This window comes from Conger conger, chromosome 2 (genome assembly GCF_963514075.1).
Source record: "Conger conger chromosome 2, fConCon1.1, whole genome shotgun sequence".
NCBI lineage: Eukaryota > Metazoa > Chordata > Actinopteri > Anguilliformes > Congridae > Conger > Conger conger.
In genome coordinates, this window is record NC_083761.1 from 47,088,949 (window position 1) to 47,113,256 (window position 24,308).

General features: G+C 46.1%; 1 protein-coding gene and 12 non-coding genes across 13 annotated transcripts in view; all 13 read right to left on the reverse strand.

Annotated features, from left to right (window-relative positions):
• Positions 1–869: 869 nt before the first annotated feature.
• Positions 870–941, reverse strand: trnac-gca (transfer RNA cysteine (anticodon GCA)). Its single transcript has one exon. It is a non-coding gene; the product is annotated as a tRNA-Cys (tRNA).
• A 1,151-nt stretch (positions 942–2,092) lies between these two features.
• trnac-gca (transfer RNA cysteine (anticodon GCA)) lies at positions 2,093–2,164 on the reverse strand. Its single transcript has one exon. It is a non-coding gene; the product is annotated as a tRNA-Cys (tRNA).
• A 1,146-nt stretch (positions 2,165–3,310) lies between these two features.
• trnac-gca (transfer RNA cysteine (anticodon GCA)) lies at positions 3,311–3,382 on the reverse strand. The gene has a single exon. It is a non-coding gene; the product is annotated as a tRNA-Cys (tRNA).
• A 1,146-nt stretch (positions 3,383–4,528) lies between these two features.
• On the reverse strand, positions 4,529–4,600 carry trnac-gca (transfer RNA cysteine (anticodon GCA)). The gene has a single exon. It is a non-coding gene; the product is annotated as a tRNA-Cys (tRNA).
• A 1,146-nt stretch (positions 4,601–5,746) lies between these two features.
• On the reverse strand, positions 5,747–5,818 carry trnac-gca (transfer RNA cysteine (anticodon GCA)). Its single transcript has one exon. It is a non-coding gene; the product is annotated as a tRNA-Cys (tRNA).
• A 1,146-nt stretch (positions 5,819–6,964) lies between these two features.
• On the reverse strand, positions 6,965–7,036 carry trnac-gca (transfer RNA cysteine (anticodon GCA)). The gene has a single exon. It is a non-coding gene; the product is annotated as a tRNA-Cys (tRNA).
• Positions 7,037–8,182: 1,146 nt separating this feature from the next.
• Positions 8,183–8,254, reverse strand: trnac-gca (transfer RNA cysteine (anticodon GCA)). Its single transcript has one exon. It is a non-coding gene; the product is annotated as a tRNA-Cys (tRNA).
• Positions 8,255–9,405: 1,151 nt separating this feature from the next.
• trnac-gca (transfer RNA cysteine (anticodon GCA)) lies at positions 9,406–9,477 on the reverse strand. The gene has a single exon. It is a non-coding gene; the product is annotated as a tRNA-Cys (tRNA).
• Positions 9,478–10,623: 1,146 nt separating this feature from the next.
• On the reverse strand, positions 10,624–10,695 carry trnac-gca (transfer RNA cysteine (anticodon GCA)). Its single transcript has one exon. It is a non-coding gene; the product is annotated as a tRNA-Cys (tRNA).
• A 1,151-nt stretch (positions 10,696–11,846) lies between these two features.
• On the reverse strand, positions 11,847–11,918 carry trnac-gca (transfer RNA cysteine (anticodon GCA)). Its single transcript has one exon. It is a non-coding gene; the product is annotated as a tRNA-Cys (tRNA).
• A 1,068-nt stretch (positions 11,919–12,986) lies between these two features.
• Positions 12,987–13,058, reverse strand: trnac-gca (transfer RNA cysteine (anticodon GCA)). The gene has a single exon. It is a non-coding gene; the product is annotated as a tRNA-Cys (tRNA).
• A 4,296-nt stretch (positions 13,059–17,354) lies between these two features.
• Positions 17,355–17,426, reverse strand: trnac-gca (transfer RNA cysteine (anticodon GCA)). Its single transcript has one exon. It is a non-coding gene; the product is annotated as a tRNA-Cys (tRNA).
• Positions 17,427–19,961: 2,535 nt separating this feature from the next.
• LOC133122662 (dickkopf-related protein 3-like) overlaps positions 19,962–24,308 on the reverse strand; it is a 5,819-nt gene continuing 1,472 nt past the window's right edge. Inside the window, exons 1-5 of the mRNA XM_061232747.1 lie at positions 23,796–24,308; positions 22,015–22,468; positions 21,044–21,218; positions 20,314–20,515; positions 19,962–20,181 (exon numbers count right to left, since the gene is read on the reverse strand). The exon at positions 23,796–24,308 is cut by the window's right edge and continues 1,472 nt beyond it. Of these exons, the coding sequence (XP_061088731.1) occupies positions 20,130–20,181; positions 20,314–20,515; positions 21,044–21,218; positions 22,015–22,188 (603 nt within the window). The 5' untranslated portion in view covers positions 22,189–22,468; positions 23,796–24,308 and the 3' untranslated portion in view covers positions 19,962–20,129. The remainder of the gene's footprint in view (positions 20,182–20,313; positions 20,516–21,043; positions 21,219–22,014; positions 22,469–23,795) is intronic.

Sequence of the window (24,308 nt, forward strand, 5' to 3'; positions counted from 1 at the left end):
CTGTGTTCACTTCTGCCCAATACTTTGCTTGTCTACTTGTATTTGTTAATCTAAAAACTCCTTGAGCTGCTTCTGGAAAGCCAGCTGCAAAGCTTTTTCTCCAGCACTTCTTGTATGATGTGCTGCCTGTTTGCATTGTCCCAGTGTTGATGTGTAAAATCCCACGCTAACTGTTGTGTCGGGGGACCTGACAGGACCTGCAGTCTGCTGCAGTCCTGGTTCTTGCCAACAAGCAGGACATGAAGGACTCGATGACCGTGGCGGAGATTTCCCAGTGCCTGACTCTCAGCTCCATCACAGGCCACTCGTGGCACATCCAGGCCTGCTGCGCCGTCACCGGGGAGGGGTGAGTGTCCCTGAGCTTCCCCGCTGCCTCTGCAGCAGACCTGGGACAAATGCGCAGTAGTTTTACACTCAAATATTTTTCTATGCTTTACTGAGCTTTTCTGGTGTATCGGAATCAAATAAACTCTCAAAAAGTGCTAACCCCGCCTTCTGGTCCTCTTGGTTGGCTCAGTTGCTCCAGGCAAGATCAATCGAGCCCCGAAAAGTATCTACAATGATTACGTATTTGACCCAGGTCTGCTCCACAGTGGCCGTTGAGCAGCTCTTAATGAGCGCAGCATCGCACTAACGTCCATGTCCTGTTTCCTCTCTCCAGTCTCGATTGGATGAATTCTCATGAGCTGGCTGGCTAAGGCTCCTCCCCGGTCTGTGTGGATGCAGATAGGGCTTGCTGAGTCCCCAGCCCCAGCACGAAGGCTCGGAAGGTGGCACTGCGGCCCTTGAGCAGGGCCAGCACCACTCGCCGATAAACAGGGGCAGTTAATGCCCGCATGCAGAATTTAAAAAGTTGCCAACAAGGGCTGAGGGGGCACCCGGATTTGAACCGGGGACCTCTTGATCTGCAGTCAAATGCTCTACCACTGAGCTATACCCCCTTCGGGTGTGACTAATGATCATTTCCTTCTTTGTTCTTTGCAAACAAAGGCTATGTGAAGTAATAGCCTATGTTACAGTGACCAGAATGTCTCCATACAACAGACACATTCAAAGTGTTTTAAGATGTGCTGCAAACTGCTTTTACGTTGTCACCCCATGCAAATAAACCAGCATGGCAGGTTTTACAGTAGGTTTTCTACATGCTTGATTTGCCAAGGGCAGATATTATGGAACGAACATGCTTAGTCATTACTATGATACTCTGGTAACATGTGTCTGTGTTCACTTCTGCCCAATACTTTGCTTGTCTACTTTGCTTGTATTTGTTAATCTAAAAACTCCTTGAGCTGCTTCTGGAAAGCCAGCTGCAAAGCTTTTTCTCCAGCACTTCTTGTATGATGTGCTGCCTGTTTGCATTGTCCCAGTGTTGATGTGTAAAATCCCACGCTAACTGTTGTGTCGGGGGACCTGACAGGACCTGCAGTCTGCTGCAGTCCTGGTTCTTGCCAACAAGCAGGACATGAAGGACTCGATGACCGTGGCGGAGATTTCCCAGTGCCTGACTCTCAGCTCCATCACAGGCCACTCGTGGCACATCCAGGCCTGCTGCGCCCTCACCGGGGAGGGGTGAGTGTCCCTGAGCTTCCCCGCTGCCTCTGCAGCAGACCTGGGACAAATGCGCAGTAGTTTTACACTCAAATATTTTTCTATGCTTTACTGAGCTTTTCTGGTGTATCGGAATCAAATAAACTCTCAAAAAGTGCTAACCCCGCCTTCTGGTCCTCTTGGTTGGCTCAGTTGCTCCAGGCAAGATCAATCGAGCCCCGAAAAGTATCTACAATGATTACGTATTTGACCCAGGTCTGCTCCACAGTGGCCGTTGAGCAGCTCTTGATGAGCGCAGCATCGCACTAACGTCCATGTCCTGTTTCCTCTCTCCAGTCTCGATTGGATGAATTCTCATGTGCTGGCTGGCTATGGCTCCTCCCCGGTCTGTGTGGATGCAGATAGGGCTTGCTGAGTCCCCAGCCCCAGCACGAAGGCTCGGAAGGTGGCACTGCGGCCCTTGAGCAGGGCCAGCACCACTCGCCGATAAACAGGGGCAGTTAATGCCCGCATGCAGAATTTAAAAAGTTGCCAACAAGGGCTGAGGGGGCACCCGGATTTGAACCGGGGACCTCTTGATCTGCAGTCAAATGCTCTACCACTGAGCTATACCCCCTTCGGGTGTGACCGATGATCATTTCCTTCTTTGTTCTTTGCAAACAAAGGCTATGTGAAGTAATAGCCTATGTTACAGTGACCAGAATGTCTCCATACAACAGACACATTCAAAGTGTTTTAAGATGTGCTGCCAACTGCTTTTACGTTGTCACCCCATGCAAATAAACCAGCATGGCAGGTTTTACAGTAGGTTTTCTACATGCTTGATTTGCCAAGGGCAGATATTATGGAACGAACATGCTTAGTCATTACTATGATACTCTGGTAACATGTGTCTGTGTTCACTTCTGCCCAATACTTTGCTTGTCTACTTGTATTTGTTAATCTAAAAACTCCTTGAGCTGCTTCTGGAAAGCCAGCTGCAAAGCTTTTTCTCCAGCACTTCTTGTATGATGTGCTGCCTGTTTGCATTGTCCCAGTGTTGATGTGTAAAATCCCACGCTAACTGTTGTGTCGGGGGACCTGACAGGACCTGCAGTCTGCTGCAGTCCTGGTTCTTGCCAACAAGCAGGACATGAAGGACTCGATGACCGTGGCGGAGATTTCCCAGTGCCTGACTCTCAGCTCCATCACAGGCCACTCGTGGCACATCCAGGCCTGCTGCGCCCTCACCGGGGAGGGGTGAGTGTCCCTGAGCTTCCCCGCTGCCTCTGCAGCAGACCTGGGACAAATGCGCAGTAGTTTTACACTCAAATATTTTTCTATGCTTTACTGAGCTTTTCTGGTGTATCGGAATCAAATAAACTCTCAAAAAGTGCAAACCCCGCCTTCTGGTCCTCTTGGTTGGCTCAGTTGCTCCAGGCAAGATCAATCGAGCCCAGAAAAGTATCTACAATGATTACGTATTTGACCCAGGTCTGCTCCACAGTGGCCGTTGAGCAGCTCTTGATGAGCGCAGCATCGCACTAACGTCCATGTCCTGTTTCCTCTCTCCAGTCTCGATTGGATGAATTCTCATGTGCTGGCTGGCTAAGGCTCCTCCCCGGTCTGTGTGGATGCAGATAGGGCTTGCTGAGTCCCCAGCCCCAGCACGAAGGCTCGGAAGGTGGCACTGCGGCCCTTGAGCAGGGCCAGCACCACTCGCCGATAAACAGGGGCAGTTAATGCCCGCATGCAGAATTTAAAAAGTTGCCAACAAGGGCTGAGGGGGCACCCGGATTTGAACCGGGGACCTCTTGATCTGCAGTCAAATGCTCTACCACTGAGCTATACCCCCTTCGGGTGTGACCGATGATCATTTCCTTCTTTGTTCTTTGCAAACAAAGGCTATGTGAAGTAATAGCCTATGTTACAGTGACCAGAATGTCTCCATACAACAGACACATTCAAAGTGTTTTAAGATGTGCTGCCAACTGCTTTTACGTTGTCACCCCATGCAAATAAACCAGCATGGCAGGTTTTACAGTAGGTTTTCTACATGCTTGATTTGCCAAGGGCAGATATTATGGAACGAACATGCTTAGTCATTACTATGATACTCTGGTAACATGTGTCTGTGTTCACTTCTGCCCAATACTTTGCTTGTCTACTTGTATTTGTTAATCTAAAAACTCCTTGAGCTGCTTCTGGAAAGCCAGCTGCAAAGCTTTTTCTCCAGCACTTCTTGTATGATGTGCTGCCTGTTTGCATTGTCCCAGTGTTGATGTGTAAAATCCCACGCTAACTGTTGTGTCGGGGGACCTGACAGGACCTGCAGTCTGCTGCAGTCCTGGTTCTTGCCAACAAGCAGGACATGAAGGACTCGATGACCGTGGCGGAGATTTCCCAGTGCCTGACTCTCAGCTCCATCACAGGCCACTCGTGGCACATCCAGGCCTGCTGCGCCGTCACCGGGGAGGGGTGAGTGTCCCTGAGCTTCCCCGCTGCCTCTGCAGCAGACCTGGGACAAATGCGCAGTAGTTTTACACTCAAATATTTTTCTATGCTTTACTGAGCTTTTCTGGTGTATCGGAATCAAATAAACTCTCAAAAAGTGCAAACCCCGCCTTCTGGTCCTCTTGGTTGGCTCAGTTGCTCCAGGCAAGATCAATCGAGCCCCGAAAAGTATCTACAATGATTACGTATTTGACCCAGGTCTGCTCCACAGTGGCCGTTGAGCAGCTCTTAATGAGCGCAGCATCGCACTAACGTCCATGTCCTGTTTCCTCTCTCCAGTCTCGATTGGATGAATTCTCATGAGCTGGCTGGCTATGGCTCCTCCCCGGTCTGTGTGGATGCAGATAGGGCTTGCTGAGTCCCCAGCCCCAGCACGAAGGCTCGGAAGGTGGCACTGCGGCCCTTGAGCAGGGCCAGCACCACTCGCCGATAAACAGGGGCAGTTAATGCCCGCATGCAGAATTTAAAAAGTTGCCAACAAGGGCTGAGGGGGCACCCGGATTTGAACCGGGGACCTCTTGATCTGCAGTCAAATGCTCTACCACTGAGCTATACCCCCTTCGGGTGTGACCGATGATCATTTCCTTCTTTGTTCTTTGCAAACAAAGGCTATGTGAAGTAATAGCCTATGTTACAGTGACCAGAATGTCTCCATACAACAGACACATTCAAAGTGTTTTAAGATGTGCTGCAAACTGCTTTTACGTTGTCACCCCATGCAAATAAACCAGCATGGCAGGTTTTACAGTAGGTTTTCTACATGCTTGATTTGCCAAGGGCAGATATTATGGAACGAACATGCTTAGTCATTACTATGATACTCTGGTAACATGTGTCTGTGTTCACTTCTGCCCAATACTTTGCTTGTCTACTTGTATTTGTTAATCTAAAAACTCCTTGAGCTGCTTCTGGAAAGCCAGCTGCAAAGCTTTTTCTCCAGCACTTCTTGTATGATGTGCTGCCTGTTTGCATTGTCCCAGTGTTGATGTGTAAAATCCCACGCTAACTGTTGTGTCGGGGGACCTGACAGGACCTGCAGTCTGCTGCAGTCCTGGTTCTTGCCAACAAGCAGGACATGAAGGACTCGATGACCGTGGCGGAGATTTCCCAGTGCCTGACTCTCAGCTCCATCACAGGCCACTCGTGGCACATCCAGGCCTGCTGCGCCCTCACCGGGGAGGGGTGAGTGTCCCTGAGCTTCCCCGCTGCCTCTGCAGCAGACCTGGGACAAATGCGCAGTAGTTTTACACTCAAATATTTTTCTATGCTTTACTGAGCTTTTCTGGTGTATCGGAATCAAATAAACTCTCAAAAAGTGCAAACCCCGCCTTCTGGTCCTCTTGGTTGGCTCAGTTGCTCCAGGCAAGATCAATCGAGCCCCGAAAAGTATCTACAATGATTACGTATTTGACCCAGGTCTGCTCCACAGTGGCCGTTGAGCAGCTCTTGATGAGCGCAGCATCGCACTAACGTCCATGTCCTGTTTCCTCTCTCCAGTCTCGATTGGATGAATTCTCATGTGCTGGCTGGCTATGGCTCCTCCCCGGTCTGTGTGGATGCAGATAGGGCTTGCTGAGTCCCCAGCCCCAGCACGAAGGCTCGGAAGGTGGCACTGCGGCCCTTGAGCAGGGCCAGCACCACTCGCCGATAAACAGGGGCAGTTAATGCCCGCATGCAGAATTTAAAAAGTTGCCAACAAGGGCTGAGGGGGCACCCGGATTTGAACCGGGGACCTCTTGATCTGCAGTCAAATGCTCTACCACTGAGCTATACCCCCTTCGGGTGTGACCAATGATCATTTCCTTCTTTGTTCTTTGCAAACAAAGGCTATGTGAAGTAATAGCCTATGTTACAGTGACCAGAATGTCTCCATACAACAGACACATTCAAAGTGTTTTAAGATGTGCTGCAAACTGCTTTTACGTTGTCACCCCATGCAAATAAACCAGCATGGCAGGTTTTACAGTAGGTTTTCTACATACTTGATTTGCCAAGGGCAGATATTATGGAACGAACATGCTTAGTCATTACTATGATACTCTAGTAACATGTGTCTGTGTTCACTTCTGCCCAATACTTTGCTTGTCTACTTGTATTTGTTAATCTAAAAACTCCTTGAGCTGCTTCTGAAAAGCCAGCTGCAAAGCTTTTTCTCCAGCACTTCTTGTATGATGTGCTGCCTGTTTGCATTGTCCCAGTGTTGATGTGTAAAATCCCACGCTAACTGTTGTGTCGGGGGACCTGACAGGACCTGCAGTCTGCTGCAGTCCTGGTTCTTGCCAACAAGCAGGACATGAAGGACTCGATGACCGTGGCGGAGATTTCCCAGTGCCTGACTCTCAGCTCCATCACAGGCCACTCGTGGCACATCCAGGCCTGCTGCGCCGTCACCGGGGAGGGGTGAGTGTCCCTGAGCTTCCCCGCTGCCTCTGCAGCAGACCTGGGACAAATGCGCAGTAGTTTTACACTCAAATATTTTTCTATGCTTTACTGAGCTTTTCTGGTGTATCGGAATCAAATAAACTCTCAAAAAGTGCAAACCCCGCCTTCTGGTCCTCTTGGTTGGCTCAGTTGCTCCAGGCAAGATCAATCGAGCCCCGAAAAGTATCTACAATGATTACGTATTTGACCCAGGTCTGCTCCACAGTGGCCGTTGAGCAGCTCTTAATGAGCGCAGCATCGCACTAATGTCCATGTCCTGTTTCCTCTCTCCAGTCTCGATTGGATGAATTCTCATGTGCTGGCTGGCTAAGGCTCCTCCCCGGTCTGTGTGGATGCAGATAGGGCTTGCTGAGTCCCCAGCCCCAGCACGAAGGCTCGGAAGGTGGCACTGCGGCCCTTGAGCAGGGCCAGCACCACTCGCCGATAAACAGGGGCAGTTAATGCCCGCATGCAGAATTTAAAAAGTTGCCAACAAGGGCTGAGGGGGCACCCGGATTTGAACCGGGGACCTCTTGATCTGCAGTCAAATGCTCTACCACTGAGCTATACCCCCTTCGGGTGTGACCGATGATCATTTCCTTCTTTGTTCTTTGCAAACAAAGGCTATGTGAAGTAATAGCCTATGTTACAGTGACCAGAATGTCTCCATACAACAGACACATTCAAAGTGTTTTAAGATGTGCTGCCAACTGCTTTTACGTTGTCACCCCATGCAAATAAACCAGCATGGCAGGTTTTACAGTAGGTTTTCTACATGCTTGATTTGCCAAGGGCAGATATTATGGAACGAACATGCTTAGTCATTACTATGATACTCTGGTAACATGTGTCTGTGTTCACTTCTGCCCAATACTTTGCTTGTCTACTTGTATTTGTTAATCTAAAAACTCCTTGAGCTGCTTCTGGAAAGCCAGCTGCAAAGCTTTTTCTCCAGCACTTCTTGTATGATGTGCTGCCTGTTTGCATTGTCCCAGTGTTGATGTGTAAAATCCCACGCTAACTGTTGTGTCGGGGGACCTGACAGGACCTGCAGTCTGCTGCAGTCCTGGTTCTTGCCAACAAGCAGGACATGAAGGACTCGATGACCGTGGCGGAGATTTCCCAGTGCCTGACTCTCAGCTCCATCACAGGCCACTCGTGGCACATCCAGGCCTGCTGCGCCGTCACCGGGGAGGGGTGAGTGTCCCTGAGCTTCCCCGCTGCCTCTGCAGCAGACCTGGGACAAATGCGCAGTAGTTTTACACTCAAATATTTTTCTATGCTTTACTGAGCTTTTCTGGTGTATCGGAATCAAATAAACTCTCAAAAAGTGCAAACCCCGCCTTCTGGTCCTCTTGGTTGGCTCAGTTGCTCCAGGCAAGATCAATCGAGCCCCGAAAAGTATCTACAATGATTACGTATTTGACCCAGGTCTGCTCCACAGTGGCCGTTGAGCAGCTCTTGATGAGCGCAGCATCGCACTAACGTCCATGTCCTGCTTCCTCTCTCCAGTCTCGATTGGATGAATTCTCATGTGCTGGCTGGCTATGGCTCCTCCCCGGTCTGTGTGGATGCAGATAGGGCTTGCTGAGTCCCCAGCCCCAGCACGAAGGCTCGGAAGGTGGCACTGCGGCCCTTGAGCAGGGCCAGCACCACTCGCCGATAAACAGGGGCAGTTAATGCCCGCATGCAGAATTTAAAAAGTTGCCAACAAGGGCTGAGGGGGCACCCGGATTTGAACCGGGGACCTCTTGATCTGCAGTCAAATGCTCTACCACTGAGCTATACCCCCTTCGGGTGTGACCAATGATCATTTCCTTCTTTGTTCTTTGCAAACAAAGGCTATGTGAAGTAATAGCCTATGTTACAGTGACCAGAATGTCTCCATACAACAGACACATTCAAAGTGTTTTAAGATGTGCTGCAAACTGCTTTTACGTTGTCACCCCATGCAAATAAACCAGCATGGCAGGTTTTACAGTAGGTTTTCTACGTGCTTGATTTGCCAAGGGCAGATATTATGGAACGAACATGCTTAGTCATTACTATGATACTCTGGTAACATGTGTCTGTGTTCACTTCTGCCCAATACTTTGCTTGTCTACTTTGCTTGTATTTGTTAATCTAAAAACTCCTTGAGCTGCTTCTGGAAAGCCAGCTGCAAAGCTTTTTCTCCAGCACTTCTTGTATGATGTGCTGCCTGTTTGCATTGTCCCAGTGTTGATGTGTAAAATCCCACGCTAACTGTTGTGTCGGGGGACCTGACAGGACCTGCAGTCTGCTGCAGTCCTGGTTCTTGCCAACAAGCAGGACATGAAGGACTCGATGACCGTGGCGGAGATTTCCCAGTGCCTGACTCTCAGCTCCATCACAGGCCACTCGTGGCACATCCAGGCCTGCTGCGCCCTCACCGGGGAGGGGTGAGTGTCCCTGAGCTTCCCCGCTGCCTCTGCAGCAGACCTGGGACAAATGCGCAGTAGTTTTACACTCAAATATTTTTCTATGCTTTACTGAGCTTTTCTGGTGTATCGGAATCAAATAAACTCTCAAAAAGTGCAAACCCCGCCTTCTGGTCCTCTTGGTTGGCTCAGTTGCTCCAGGCAAGATCAATCGAGCCCAGAAAAGTATCTACAATGATTACGTATTTGACCCAGGTCTGCTCCACAGTGGCCGTTGAGCAGCTCTTGATGAGCGCAGCATCGCACGAACGTCCATGTCCTGTTTCCTCTCTCCAGTCTCGATTGGATGAAGTCTCATGTGCTGGCTGGCTAAGGCTCCTCCCCGGTCTGTGTGGATGCAGATAGGGCTTGCTGAGTCCCCAGCCCCAGCACGAAGGCTCGGAAGGTGGCACTGCGGCCCTTGAGCAGGGCCAGCACCACTCGCCGATAAACAGGGGCAGTTAATGCCCGCATGCAGAATTTAAAAAGTTGCCAACAAGGGCTGAGGGGGCACCCGGATTTGAACCGGGGACCTCTTGATCTGCAGTCAAATGCTCTACCACTGAGCTATACCCCCTTCGGGTGTGACCGATGATCATTTCCTTCTTTGTTCTTTGCAAACAAAGGCTATGTGAAGTAATAGCCTATGTTACAGTGACCAGAATGTCTCCATACAACAGACACATTCAAAGTGTTTTAAGATGTGCTGCAAACTGCTTTTACGTTGTCACCCCATGCAAATAAACCAGCATGGCAGGTTTTACAGTAGGTTTTCTACATGCTTGATTTGCCAAGGGCAGATATTATGGAACGAACATGCTTAGTCATTACTATGATACTCTGGTAACATGTGTCTGTGTTCACTTCTGCCCAATACTTTGCTTGTCTACTTGTATTTGTTAATCTAAAAACTCCTTGAGCTGCTTCTGGAAAGCCAGCTGCAAAGCTTTTTCTCCAGCACTTCTTGTATGATCTGCTGCCTGTTTGCATTGTCCCAGTGTTGATGTGTAAAATCCCACGCTAACTGTTGTGTCGGGGGACCTGACAGGACCTGCAGTCTGCTGCAGTACTGGTTCTTGCCAACAAGCAGGACATGAAGGACTCGATGACCGTGGCGGAGATTTCCCAGTGCCTGACTCTCAGCTCCATCACAGGCCACTCGTGGCACATCCAGGCCTGCTGCGCCGTCACCGGGGAGGGGTGAGTGTCCCTGAGCTTCCCCGCTGCCTCTGCAGCAGACCTGGGACAAATGCGCAGTAGTTTTACACTCAAATATTTTTCTATGCTTTACTGAGCTTTTCTGGTGTATCGGAATCAAATAAACTCTCAAAAAGTGCAAACCCCGCCTTCTGGTCCTCTTGGTTGGCTCAGTTGCTCCAGGCAAGATCAATCGAGCCCAGAAAAGTATCTACAATGATTACGTATTTGACCCAGGTCTGCTCCACAGTGGCCGTTGAGCAGCTCTTGATGAGCGCAGCATCGCACTAACGTCCATGTCCTGTTTCCTCTCTCCAGTCTCGATCTGATGAATTCTCATGTGTTGGCTGGCTAAGGCTCCTCCCCGGTCTGTGTGGATGCAGATAGGGCTTGCTGAGTCCCCAGCCCCAGCACGAAGGCTCGGAAGGTGGCACTGCGGCCCTTGAGCAGGGCCAGTACCACTCGCCGATAAACAGGGGCAGTTAATGCCCGCATGCAGAATTTAAAAAGTTGCCAACAAGGGCTGAGGGGGCACCCGGATTTGAACCGGGGACCTCTTGATCTGCAGTCAAATGCTCTACCACTGAGCCATACCCCCTTCGGGTGTGACCGATGATCATTTCCTTCTTTGTTCTTTGCAAACAAAGGCTATGTGAAGTAATAGCCTATGTTACAGTGACCAGAATGTCTCCATACAACAGACACATTCAAAGTGTTTTAAGATGTGCTGCAAACTGCTTTTACGTTGTCACCCCATGCAAATAAACCAGCATGGCAGGTTTTACAGTAGGTTTTCTACGTGCTTGATTTGCCAAGGGCAGATATTATGGAACGAACATGCTTAGTCATTACTATGATACTCTGGTAACATGTGTCTGTGTTCACTTCTGCCCAATACTTTGCTTGTCTACTTTGCTTGTATTTGTTAATCTAAAAACTCCTTGAGCTGCTTCTGGAAAGCCAGCTGCAAATCTTTTTCTCCAGCACTTCTTGTATGATGTGCTGCCTGTTTGCATTGTCCCAGTGTTGATGTGTAAAATCCCACGCTAACTGTTGTGTCGGGGGACCTGACAGGACCTGCAGTCTGCTGCAGTCCTGGTTCTTGCCAACAAGCAGGACATGAAGGACTCGATGACCGTGGCGGAGATTTCCCAGTGCCTGACTCTCAGCTCCATCACAGGCCACTCGTGGCACATCCAGGCCTGCTGCGCCCTCACCGGGGAGGGGTGAGTGTCCCTGAGCTTCCCCGCTGCCTCTGCAGCAGACCTGGGACAAATGCGCAGTAGTTTTACACTCAAATATTTTTCTATGCTTTACTGAGCTTTTCTGGTGTATCGGAATCAAATAAACTCTCAAAAAGTGCAAACCCCGCCTTCTGGTCCTCTTGGTTGGCTCAGTTGCTCCAGGCAAGATCAATCGAGCCCAGAAAAGTATCTACAATGATTACGTATTTGACCCAGGTCTGCTCCACAGTGGCCGTTGAGCAGCTCTTGATGAGCGCAGCATCGCACTCACGTCCATGTCCTGTTTCCTCTCTCCAGTCTCGATTGGATGAATTCTCATGTGCTGGCTGGCTAAGGCTCCTCCCCGGTCTGTGTGGATGCAGATAGGGCTTGCTGAGTCCCCAGCCCCAGCACGAAGGCTCGGAAGGTGGCACTGCGGCCCTTGAGCAGGGCCAGCACCACTCGCCGATAAACAGGGGCAGTTAATGCCCGCATGCAGAATTTAAAAAGTTGCCAACAAGGGCTGAGGGGGCACCCGGATTTGAACCGGGGACCTCTTGATCTGCAGTCAAATGCTCTACCACTGAGCTATACCCCCTTCGGGTGTGACTGATGATCATTTCCTTCTTTGTTCTTTGCAAACAAAGGCTATGTGAAGTAATAGCCTATGTTACAGTGACCAGAATGTCTCCATACAACAGACACATTCAAAGTGTTTTAAGATGTGCTGCAAACTGCTTTTACGTTGTCACCCCATGCAAATAAACCAGCATGGCAGGTTTTACAGTAGGTTTTCTACATGCTTGATTTGCCAAGGGCAGATATTATGGAACGAACATGCTTAGTCATTACTATGATACTCTGGTAACATGTGTCTGTGTTCACTTCTGCCCAATACTTTGCTTGTCTACTTGTATTTGTTAATCTAAAAACTCCTTGAGCTGCTTCTGGAAAGCCAGCTGCAAAGCTTTTTCTCCAGCACTTCTTGTATGATGTGCTGCCTGTTTGCATTGTCCCAGTGTTGATGTGTAAAATCCCACGCTAACTGTTGTGTCGGGGGACCTGACAGGACCTGCAGTCTGCTGCAGTCCTGGTTCTTGCCAACAAGCAGGACATGAAGGACTCAATGACCGTGGCGGAGATTTCCCAGTGCCTGACTCTCAGCTCCATCACAGGCCACTCGTGGCACATCCAGGCCTGCTGCGCCGTCACCGGGGAGGGGTGAGTGTCCCTGAGCTTCCCCGCTGCCTCTGCAGCAGACCTGGGACAAATGCGCAGTAGTTTTACACTCAAATATTTTTCTATGCTTTACTGAGCTTTTCTGGTGTATCGGAATCAAATAAACTCTCAAAAAGTGCAAACCCTGTCCCCCGTCCACAGTGGCTTTTGAGCAGCTCTTGATGAGCGCAGCATCGCACTCACGTCCATGTCCTGTTTCCTCTCTCCAGTCTCTCTGCCAGTCTTGATTGGATGAGGTCTCGTGCTGGCTGGCTAAGGCTCCTCCCCGGTCTGTGTGGATGCAGATAGGGCTTGCTGAGTCCCCAGCCCCAGTACGAATGCTTGGAAGGTGGCACTGTGGTCCTTGAGCAGGGCCAGCACTACTTGCCGATCAACAGGGCCAGTTAATGCCCACATGCAGAATTTAAAAAGTTGCCAAAAAGGGCTGAGGGGGCACCCGGATTTGAACCGGGGACCTCTTGATCTGCAGAAAAATGCTCTACCACTGAGCTATACCCGCATGGAATTTTGCCAGTGATCATTTCTGTGTTTGTTCTTTGCAAACAAAGGCTCTGTGAAGTACTTGCCTTGGTTTCAGTGACCCGGATGTCTCCATACAGCTACACCTATTTCCTGGACACTAATGTCCATGTCCTGTTTCCTCTCTCCAGTCTCTCTGCCAGTCTTGACAGGATGAAGTCTCATGTGCTGGCTGGCTAAGTCTCCTCACCGGTCTGTGTGGATGCAGATGGGGCTTGCTGAGTCCCCAGCCCCAGCACGAACACTTGGACGGTGGCACTGCGGTCCTTGAGCAGGGGCAGCACCAGCAGGGTCACCACCTCAACCTAAACCATGCCTGTGTGTCTCTATTCTGTCAGCCCTCATCTGTTTCATTGTCTGGGTGCCCCATGCAGCAGCAGACATGCCTTAGAGATAGCAGCAGCAGTGGCTGAATGGGCAAAACTGGTCCGTGCCGCATATTATTTCTTGTGGTGCTTTTTTACATGCAAACCAGCAACATTCCAACCGTTCACTTGCTTTCCTCTGTCTTGTTAAGCCATTGGGCCCTTAAGCAAGGCCCTTCACCCTGCATTGCTCCAGGGGAGGACTGTCTCTGCTTAGTCTCATCAACTGTACGTCACTCTGGATAAGAGCGTCTGCCAAATGCCATTAATGTAATGTAATATGTTTATGTACAAGAAAATAAAAGTTTGTCCTTTGTAGAAAGGTTGCACGATTTTGACACCACTTGCCAATAAACGGGCAGTTATTCGGCAAGTCCACATACAGAATTTAGAAAGTTCCCAACAAGGACTGAGGGGGCACCCGGATTTGAACCGATCTGCAGTCAAATGCACTACCACTGAGCTACACCCCCATGGACCTGGGTTGTTGATCATTTCCCTCTTTGCTCTTAGCAAACAAAGGCTATGTGAAGTAATTGCCTATGTTATAGTGACCAGAATGTCTCCATACAACAGACACATTAAAAGTGTTTTAAGATGTGCTGCAAACTGCTTTTACGTTGTCACCCCGTGCAAATAAACCAGCGGGCAGGTTTTACAGTAGGTTTTCTACATGCTTGATTTGCCAAGGGCAGATATTCTAGAGCAAACATGCTTAGTCATTACTATGATACTCTGGTAACATGTCCAATACTTTGCTTGTCTGCTTGTATTTGTTATTCTAAAAACTCCTTGAGCTGCTTGGTGTTGCCATTTTTTATCTTGGTATTGTATGTTTATGGAGTCCTTTTGTATGTAAACTACATTCTAATTCTGCATAGTCTGGCCCACGTGCAGAGCTGTAGGGAGCACCCCGATTCAAACCGGGGACTTCTTGATCTACAGTCAAATGCTCAACCACTGAGCTCTACCCCCTTAGCGCCTGGTTGTTGGTGGTCTTTTAACATTGCTCACCACTTCCCAATGACCCATCTCATTTGTGTCCATTGAGCTGGTTCTCATATTGCATTACTTCAGCTGATTTGAATTTCTCTCTTTGTTTCCAACAAAACAACATGTGACTCAGAGGCTGAATGCTGCCAACTACATCTTGCTATCGACCGGCTATCTCTACCCAAAACGAGCATATGTCTAGATCTGTTCAATTTACCATAAAAATAACTTTCCCCGTTCTCGTAAGCTAAATAAGTCACGTATAACGACATACTTAATTTAGTTAGCTCTACCCCCTGAGGGTCTGGTTGTTGATGGTCTTTTAACATTGCTCACCACTTCCCAATGACCCATCTCATTTGTGTCCATTGAGCTGGTTCTCATATCGCCCCGCGAGCTATCGCTACATGCCTTGCAGGGGCGGCCCCTCGCGTTCGATTTAAGATGAATGGAGGCGGTGCCACGGGCCTGCTGAAGCCACGAACAGTGTATCTTCACCGTATGTATCAAGCCGCTCAAAGTAAATAATCTTCAGTGTATGTTCACTCACATTTAAGAATACAAAGGATTTATCAAATTCCCTTTGACTTAGCGCACTCTGCCAGCAGACCGCAGTTCAAAAGCAATTAGCGTTCAAATAAACTGAGCCTGAAATAAAGCGGAATGTAGCCCACACTCGTACAACAGGCCAATATTACTACTTTGACTCGTTAGGGTGATGAGAGGTCGGGATACTAGCTCTATTGTGTTGAAGTTCGCCATTTCTCTGTAGAAGTGTAAAAACCAAAGATAAACTCAAACACAAGAAAACCCGAGTGTCACATAAGGGAAACGTGAAAAATTAAAGCAGCAGCAATCAAGCAGCAGATAAACGACGCAGAGTCAAAGAATTTGCATTCGAATTTGACTGTACTAAGCTGAGAATTAGAAGGTTCTATGTGCGTAGTTTTGAGAAAGTGAGGTTCAAAGATTCCAAAATGAATGGGCTTTAACATTTAGCATTTCATAGTTTTAAACAGCATTTTTGTATTAAATTTCGCAAATGTATTTAGTGCTCGTATCTATGACACGAATTTCTGTCGAAAATGTCAGTTATAACCTTCTAATTCTCAGCTTACGAAATTGACAAGAAAATAAAATAAATCATTCACATGCATATGCGCCGTAGAAGAAATGCCATTATGCCATTAATGTAATGTAATGTAATCTCTGTTGGAGAAGGCAAAGCTTTACTCATGCAGTCAAGGCTTTGGAAATTGTGCAATGCCCTTCACGTGATTGGTTATTCGAATCCAGCTCCACAGGACCGTCAATCCAAAGTCGTCCAGAAATTGAGACGATCCGTTAGGTTAGACAAAGATAACAAATATTTATACTTGTATAGTCCTTGAACTGGGCTATGGACCGGCACACCTCGGCTCAACTGGGTCTCCCAGGCGTCTCGACGTAGGCTAAATTAAAAACAAAATAGCTACGGCTACACAGATCGTTCTTTTCACTTGAGTTAAAATACATCTTGTCCTTCCTTTCTCTTCTCACTATAGTTCCTATTTTCCTCACAGTTTTCTGACACATTAAAAAATGTGAATGCAAAGATATGATTAAACATTAGATGCGTTGCTATGCTCAACTTTTTTTGTTTGTTATTAAAACAGCCTTGGTGAAGTCTGGTCAACCAATAATCACTCCGCATTTAACACGTGTTGAGTGTATTGGATTAAAATAGTTCACAGAAAGGTCTCCCATTTATTTTTTTTACCAAGCCTTATATGTTACAGCAGTAAAGGCCTTACATACTCCAGGGGCCTTACATACTCTTAACCTGACGTGTGCTTTAGAGAGCTCCAGAGGCTTCCTTAACTTTTCAGTAGGCATAGAGTGCAGGATCCCAAGGCTTGCTGTTGCCAGATGGGCCTGGAAGCAGTGGTGTTGGGAGTTCCTCTACAGGTCGACATGAAGGGACAATATGGTGTTGTTTTCTGCATTTCTAGAAAATATTACTTACCATTTTAAGTTTGTTTTTCTTGTGATTAGCAATACAATCATTTTGAGTATTGAGTAAATACTCAACCCTTTTGAGTTATTTGGAGTAATTATTTTACAATTGATTACCAACTTTAATATGATCTGCATTTTGAATAATATGGCATCCTGACGGTCACCAACTCCACTGAGTGTAGCATTGTTTTTTTCCAGGATGCAGAGCACTACCTCTGCCACTATGTTTAGAGGTTTAGGTGCTGGACCTCCCAACTGAATATAATGTATAACTACATTAATTGATGTTCAATATGAAACAAATGTGTCTTAAAAATAAATAAATGTGCGGCTAAATTTTATTTTATTATATTTTTTTAGTTTCAACCTTCCCCGAACATTAGTCAACAATGTTTTTATAGCAACAGAAAACATTGACCAAAAGCTGATTGTTTCTTCCTCTTTGTAATTTCAATAATTGATGACATCATCATGATCTTTTTGTTTCAGGCACTGGTGATTGTCACAAAAACACATTTAAGTCTTACTCTTGATAATATTTCAAGACTTAATGTTTCTCAGAGAAATTAGCTGCTTAATAAATATGTTTTACCAACCACTTTAAGCAAAGACTGATTACACTCTTATCGAAGCTCTTAAGTGTTAAGTGGAATTCTTTAGATGTTTGATAGCTTACGTACGGTCCCAGGCCTAACCACCACAGAACTCCTTTTTTTACTGTGGAAACTATGGTGACTATCCCTCGCATACAATCTCACCATGTTCTAGCTCCAGTGGAAACTGGCCGATCATTGGTTGGCCAGAGGATTCTATGAAATGACGATTACTTTCATTCTTGATTTTCCAGTAGATTTTACTTCATTCTCAAGAGCAGGCAATGCATGCGGAACTTGAACTAAAATGGTTGGCTGTGTGGCCTGAGGGGGCACCTGGATTTGAACCGGGGACCTCTTGATCTGCAGTCAAATGCTCTACCACTGAGCTATACCCCCTCATGTTTGGGTCCCATGTGCTCCTTTAACATTCCACACACATTTCTAACCCATATAATTTATGAACATTGAGCTGGTTCCCATATTGCATTGATTTGAATTTCTCCCTTTGTTCCCTGCAAACAGCTTTGCTGTTTATCTGCTCCTTACAGTATACACCAGAACAGAGGCTCTGTGAAGAGGGATTTCAGTTTGTGTGTGAAACTTCACTTCAGATTATTTTGTGATTGCCTCTCCTTCAGTGTCCTGCATATCCAATCCTATTTATTCACAATTTTCTAAATACAGTCTCCCCCTCTGTGTTTTAATTAAATACACTATTCAGCATGTTTGGAGAATTACATATTCAGTTAGTATTTAATGTTATTTTGCTGGTATGATTCACTTAAAACAAAGCTGAATGAAAAATTAAACTCATAGAGAAAGTGAAGCCAATTGAAGGCTTCAGGGTGAAGTCTGCTGTACTAAGAGTATAATTCAATGCTAAACAATTAACTGGAAATGAAATATACAGTATATGGATAGAACCTTAAATACTTTTGAAGCAGGATGCGATTTGAGTTTTGGAAATACGATCTAATCTGAGCGTGATCAGTAGTTTAGCATAGTGTGCGATGTGCCATTACTAATTTATCTCATCGAGATCTGGTTACTCCCATATTTACCTTCCTTGGCCAATAGGCGGCAGTAAGACAATGGTAAATGTTCATTCACTCAAACTCAGTTGCAAATCGTAATGATAATGTCTTTAAATAGAAATTAATCATATTATCAAAACAGTTAAGGGGTGATTTTCTTGAGTTTTCTCTATTAAGCATCAAAGTGAATAATTACATGTTGTACATTTCATGTTTTCCCCTCAATTTGACTTAAAAAATGCTTGCGATTTATAAAATTAAATAGGTTTTTTTCTTCTTAATGTTGAGCATGTGCTATATTCTTTAAAAAGTTCACTTAATTCTTAGTTTATTTAATTTGACGCAGTGCCACCATGACAACATATTGCAGGTCATTGCATAAATCCCTTATGCTTCTGATTTAATGCTATGTGCAGATTAGGAGGCTGAAAAAAACTGACCGCTGGAGAGATATTTCCTAAATAAAAAATGTGATTCCTAATGCAATCTTTGAAGAAAGTATTTATGGTTTCTAGAAAATACACTTGGTTTGAAACAAACCATCCTGATGTTTGTCTCTCTATAGATTGTTCCACTGGTATTGGCCACTACCTCATTAGACCAAATATTACAGGTATAGGGTTTCATGGCTCTGTTGTTTTTGGCAACTCACTCAGCTCTGTGATAATTGAGGACAGGAATAATAAGGAGTCAATCATAATTCCATTGGAAAAATAAATGAATTCATCTGCACTTGAAGAGTTGTCCAATTGGTGTTTTTCTTTCTTTTTCTTTCATGTGTAATATTCATTATAACTTTTCCATGATATAATACAAAAAAGGGTCATTAAGGCTGTTCTGTTCCAAGAAGTTCAGTCAAACTGTCATCATGGAAATAGGGACAGCTGAATTGGCTGCAAAAATATATGAACAAAAAACTAAAACATTCATGATTCAGGTACTACACAGAATCGGCATAATTACTACATAAAACCGGCAAGGGAGAGTATGGTCACAAATTGTCAGTTTCTGGTGCACATGAACTACAATATACTAAGGTTTACTTAATTGGTTATCAGAGAGAGAACTAATACATAATTACATTACATTATTGGCATTTGGCAAACACTCTTATCCAGAGCAACATACAGTTGATTAGACTAAGCATGGGACAATCCTCCCCTGGAGCAATGCAGGGTGAAGGGCCTTGCTCAAGGGCCAAACAGCTGTGCAGGTCTTATTGTGGTTATACCAGGATTAGAACCACCAACCTTATGTGTCCCAGTCCTTTACCTTAACCACTACGCTACAGGCCACCCATAACGTTGTGTGACGGCACATTTCTTGAGCTAAGGTATCTCTGCAATAGAGTACTGGGAGGCACTCAAAGTTGTACCAAGGATCTCTTCACCTGCAGTTAAATGCTCCAACCCTGCTATACCCCTTTGTGTTACAGAGAAGAGTTGTACTACTGTAGACTTGTACCGCTCCACTAGAATTTTTACACACTGCTTCCTATGTAATTTGCTCACCTGATCTGTGATTTAGAACATTGTTGACCATCTTTTCCAGATGGAAAATAGTAGGATACGTAAGCTATGCCTTGGTGCTTTCAAACATTCACCACACTTGGTTTAACCCTCAGAGACCTTAGCCTATTTTGGATGATTCTCCCCCCTCTTAGTTTTTAACTCATAACATTAGTCTGCCTTTATCTTCTCCATCAAGCCAAGGCTCATTTTCAGAACAGTCTCAGCTACATGAATTAACCATGAAACCATGAAGCATTTAATTGTATTATATGTGTGTGAATCGCAAAGAAACACCCAAAAAAGAAAATAAGTCAAATTCTTGTCTATATTTCAAACTTTTATGAATATCAGTTGCAGATACATACAGTCCTACAACAATAACCTGCAAAACCTTGTTTTCAGTTGCATGCTTACACAAGAAGTAATTTACATGTTAATGTATTGTCATTTACAAATATTACACATTTTATCAAAATAACATCTGTGCTTTTATACAGTATTTTTACAATATTTACAGAATAAATTAAATTAGCTTCATGGCTTCATCAGGGCTGCTACGCTTGGCACGTCCAACTTGTCCCGTCATGACGGTACACAAACTCCGTCCTAAACAAAGCAAAGACACAAAACTTAGTTATGTTCATTTCTAACTCAAAGCATTGTGCTCACACATGACGAGTGCATGGCTGAGGACTAGATGATTGGTGAGAATGAGAATGGGGCGTGGGAATCACTCACTCTCTGCGGGGTGTCTCGGGGCCGCTGCGGCACAGGAGCCCCTCGTCGCAAGGGCAGATCTGGTTGATGCTGAATGCCAGGCCGCCATCGGGCACGAAGCAGCTCTCCCCGCGTACCAGGCGTCTTTTGCACACTTGCTCGCCGTGGTGTCGAGCACAGCACATTGAGCCCTCACAGTCCCGGTCAACCTTGCACCTGGCTCCTAAGCGACACAACACAACACAAGTTCTGTCAAACTACATCCTTGGTCTGCGTGTATCCCACACTCCCATACACGTAGGTTTGTGGGGGAGACATGTCTGGCTAGTATGCTCATGTGACTGGCTGTTTGTTCTAGAGGAGACTCGGTGGTCTAGCCTAGTTCAAATTATGCCTGGGCCTAGGCACACTCCCCACCAAAAGTCAGTTTTTGTGGCTACTTTCTTGTGACTTTTTTAATGTGGTTTTTATTTCTTGTCTTTAATTAATCTTATGAATGCTTGAATTGAGTAACAGGAGCTATAATGCAAGCCTCTGAGATATTGGGTAAGTATTGCAGTAGGAGAACACACCGGCATGTCCGCACTTTGCAGTGTGTAGTTAAGTAGACTCTAAATTTAGCCTATAAAATACTGTTATCATTTGTCTTCGTCTCATATTTTTGCCGTGGCACTATCAAGAGCTATCCCCAATATGACTGGCCGTCAGCTTTGTCGAGAGGACTGGGTCTCAGGTGAGTAAATTTCCCTACCTTCTTGTCCTTCTGGAATACTGCGGTGGCATTTTCCAAACATGCAGCTCAGGCCACGCACGCACTGGGCGTCCCGACGGCAGTATTGCCCCGCCTGTTTGAGGGGCACGCACAGCCCGAAGTGTCGGTCACAGGAGAGCCCTCTTCCACAAGCACGGTCATGGTCGCAAACCACCTGACAAAGGATGACATTACAACAGGTCAATTTATGACATTTGATTTGATACCTGCAGCTGGTGAGTATGGACTAGAGCCTGCCTTGTAGCTCAAATGCAGTGGAATATTTAAGGGTGGGGGAATGCTAAAACAATGATACATTGGGAACACTTGGGAGATCCCCAATTTCCTTTGCCAGCAAGATGTTTGAGGAACAGCAGAACCTCCAATTCGCAACATGTAGAACAAACAGTGTTTATTAATGGGGCAGCACCTTCCTCCTCTCAATATCAACATTTGCACACCATCAGCATGTAACCGCATCTGTTGCTATCTGTGGCATGTTTAAATACGTGTCCAGCCAGACAAGGGATTCTTAAATATCATTTTTAAAAGTCTGTGCCATTGCTGGCAAGCATTGTTTTTTTTGGATAATGTGGGAAGGATCTAGGTTTTATTCTTGCCCTTTTCTGTTCCAACATGGATACTGTGAGCAGTCATACAGAGGATTCTTCTATAATGAAATCCAGAGGCTTTCAAACAGGAGGTACATGCACATTGATAGCTACATAGTAAAATATTCACTGTGAAATCAATGTAGATAGCGTATTTTGATCCCTCTTGTCCTCATAAACTCTGGTTCATTTACAATTAGCATTTTACCGTGCACACAGTACATCACACTCAAATAGGAGCAGATAAGGGAAGAAACTAAAGCAGCTTTCAAAATCTTTCAAAAGGCTTTCTGTAAAGAACCAGCCCAGAATCCACTGCTCTGCAGATGGAAGAGAGTTCAAAGTTCAAGATGGACTCACCGACGATCCCCGGACAGCGGTGGGTGATGTCAGGTCCCTGTTGACAGGGGGTACGTCCTCAGGGGGGCTGTAGGGGATGGAGAGCATCCACGCCCAAATGCGTCCCTCTGCCGAAGGAACGGACAAACCCAGGCACAGCAACGCCAGTGGGAGGATCTGGAGGATGACTGACATCTCCACGTGTTGTTCTGAGTGGATGCAAGGGAAAAGTGGGTCCCAAAATAGCCGAAAGGAGGGAGGAGGAGAGGAAGAACGCACGCTGTGGGGCAAAGTCCAGCTGGTCGTAGGAAGGGTGAGAGAACGGAGGCGCACAGCGGTCAGGGATGGTGTTCAGTCGGACGTTCCAGGCAGTGCAGTGGCCCCTTGCTCCCCAGTAGTCAAGCTTCTGTGGTGGGCTGCTCTCTGGTCCTGTCCTCTTATAGAGAGCCAGGCCCTCTGCCTCTCCTCCTCTGCCCTGTTTGCCCAAGCCGTGGGGTGGGAGGAGACAATTAGTAGTTAATGGATTAGCTTAATTGCCTGCACAACCTCCCTGGAAAATGATGAGCAGAACTATCAGCCATGGAGAAGAGGGGTGGGAGGTGGGTGGAGGGTAACGCAGAGACAACAGCTCCACACAATGGGAGGAGACCAGCCGCTCTCGGGCTTATCTCGATTTGGACAAACAGGGCTAGGTAATGGCCGGGACAAAAGCCGGCAAACAAGTCTGAATGTCCGCGGCTGCTGAAAGGCGTCCGTGGGCCAGCGCTGTTGACCCTGGCCCTCTCGCTAAACAAACAGCACTCCAGCCCCACGCTGGGAGCAATTTGCAGAAGCGCGTTCCTCAGGCAACCCCAGGCTCTCATTAAACATAATTATGGTGAGTGATTATCTCTTAGTGAATGTAGACAAGGGGCAGTGGGTCATAGGGGTCGGAGCGCAGTTCAGAGTAGAACAGGTGAACACATGACTTTGCCTTTTTGCAAACTTACGCATGGTGTAAAATCTATCTTACTTTCCTACAAATTACAGTATAGGTAAGCAACTAAAGAATCGTGAAGCAAGTTATGGTCTTCTTGATCTTCACAGTTGGAATGAAGAATGTAATGTATGAAAAACAATAACTGAATAAAGTATTACCTTGTGTAATGCAAATTATAGGTAACTGTTCAAATAGCACCATTTCCCTGTTCTGTGAGACAAAAACCATGAGAATCTGTTGGCTTGTGCAGGAACCCACTGAAACTCCCAACATAACAGAGAAAAATACTTTCCCAACATCACTGTGTGACAAGCCCCATAACCACTTAATTGCCATCTCATTGAGATTGCTTATGCGTTCAGAGGGGAAAATCTCTTTTGCCACAGTAGCAGAATGTGGAAGTAACTAATGATGTAAAATTTTGCAATTCTAATGCTTGGAGAGTAATATTCCTGAGTGAGGTTATTTTTTTTTCTGAAAAATTGTAATGACAGTCATGTTGTATCTGTACTGTCTAAACATTATCAATGATTACTCTCCCATTTTTGCATGTATTGCACATCGCATTTCCCCTCATGCATATGCATAACAATGAGGTAGATCCATTTTAGGGAGGAATTATGTCTCCTATATTTTCATAATAAAATATACAATAAAAAATGTACTTTCTCCTGTTTGCAAAAACATCCATGGCCATATTCTGGAGATAGATTTCAACTTATGGCATGTTTTTAATATTGTTTTTTGAAATGTGAGCATAAAGGTCTCAGAAAATAGTTCTGCTCCAAATGGGGTCTTCAGCCAAGGCAATTCTGGTAATTACCTGGTTTCATTTATCTTTGATATATCAGCAGAGGAGACGTCTCGGGTAGACTGGAGGGCATTCTGGACTGTGCCTATCTGCAGATCAGTTCTTTACAATACTACAGCTTTATGCAGGTTGCATTTATATCAGAGCCTTTCTCATCCATTATTTAAACATTTCAGACCACAGCTAGCAAGTACCACTGGAGCTATAGGAGATTAGATCAATATTACTGCTGCTATCATTTCTCACACATATCATATATTTGCTTTAATCTTGACAATCTGAACAACATGGCATCAGTGACGCCTGTTGTGTTTGTAGAAATGTTGTTGTTAATAAAAATTAACATGGAGGGCTGTTTAATATAGGAGCTGGTCATTTAGAGGGTGCTCCCATCACCCCAAGTGTCCTGCACACACCCCGTGTTGCTGGGTGGAGAGAACTGAGAGGATGTAGAGAGGGGGCAAGATGAAATCGCTAAAACAGCCACCAGGAGTTTGTATCTCCCTCTGCTGCAGTTATGATTTT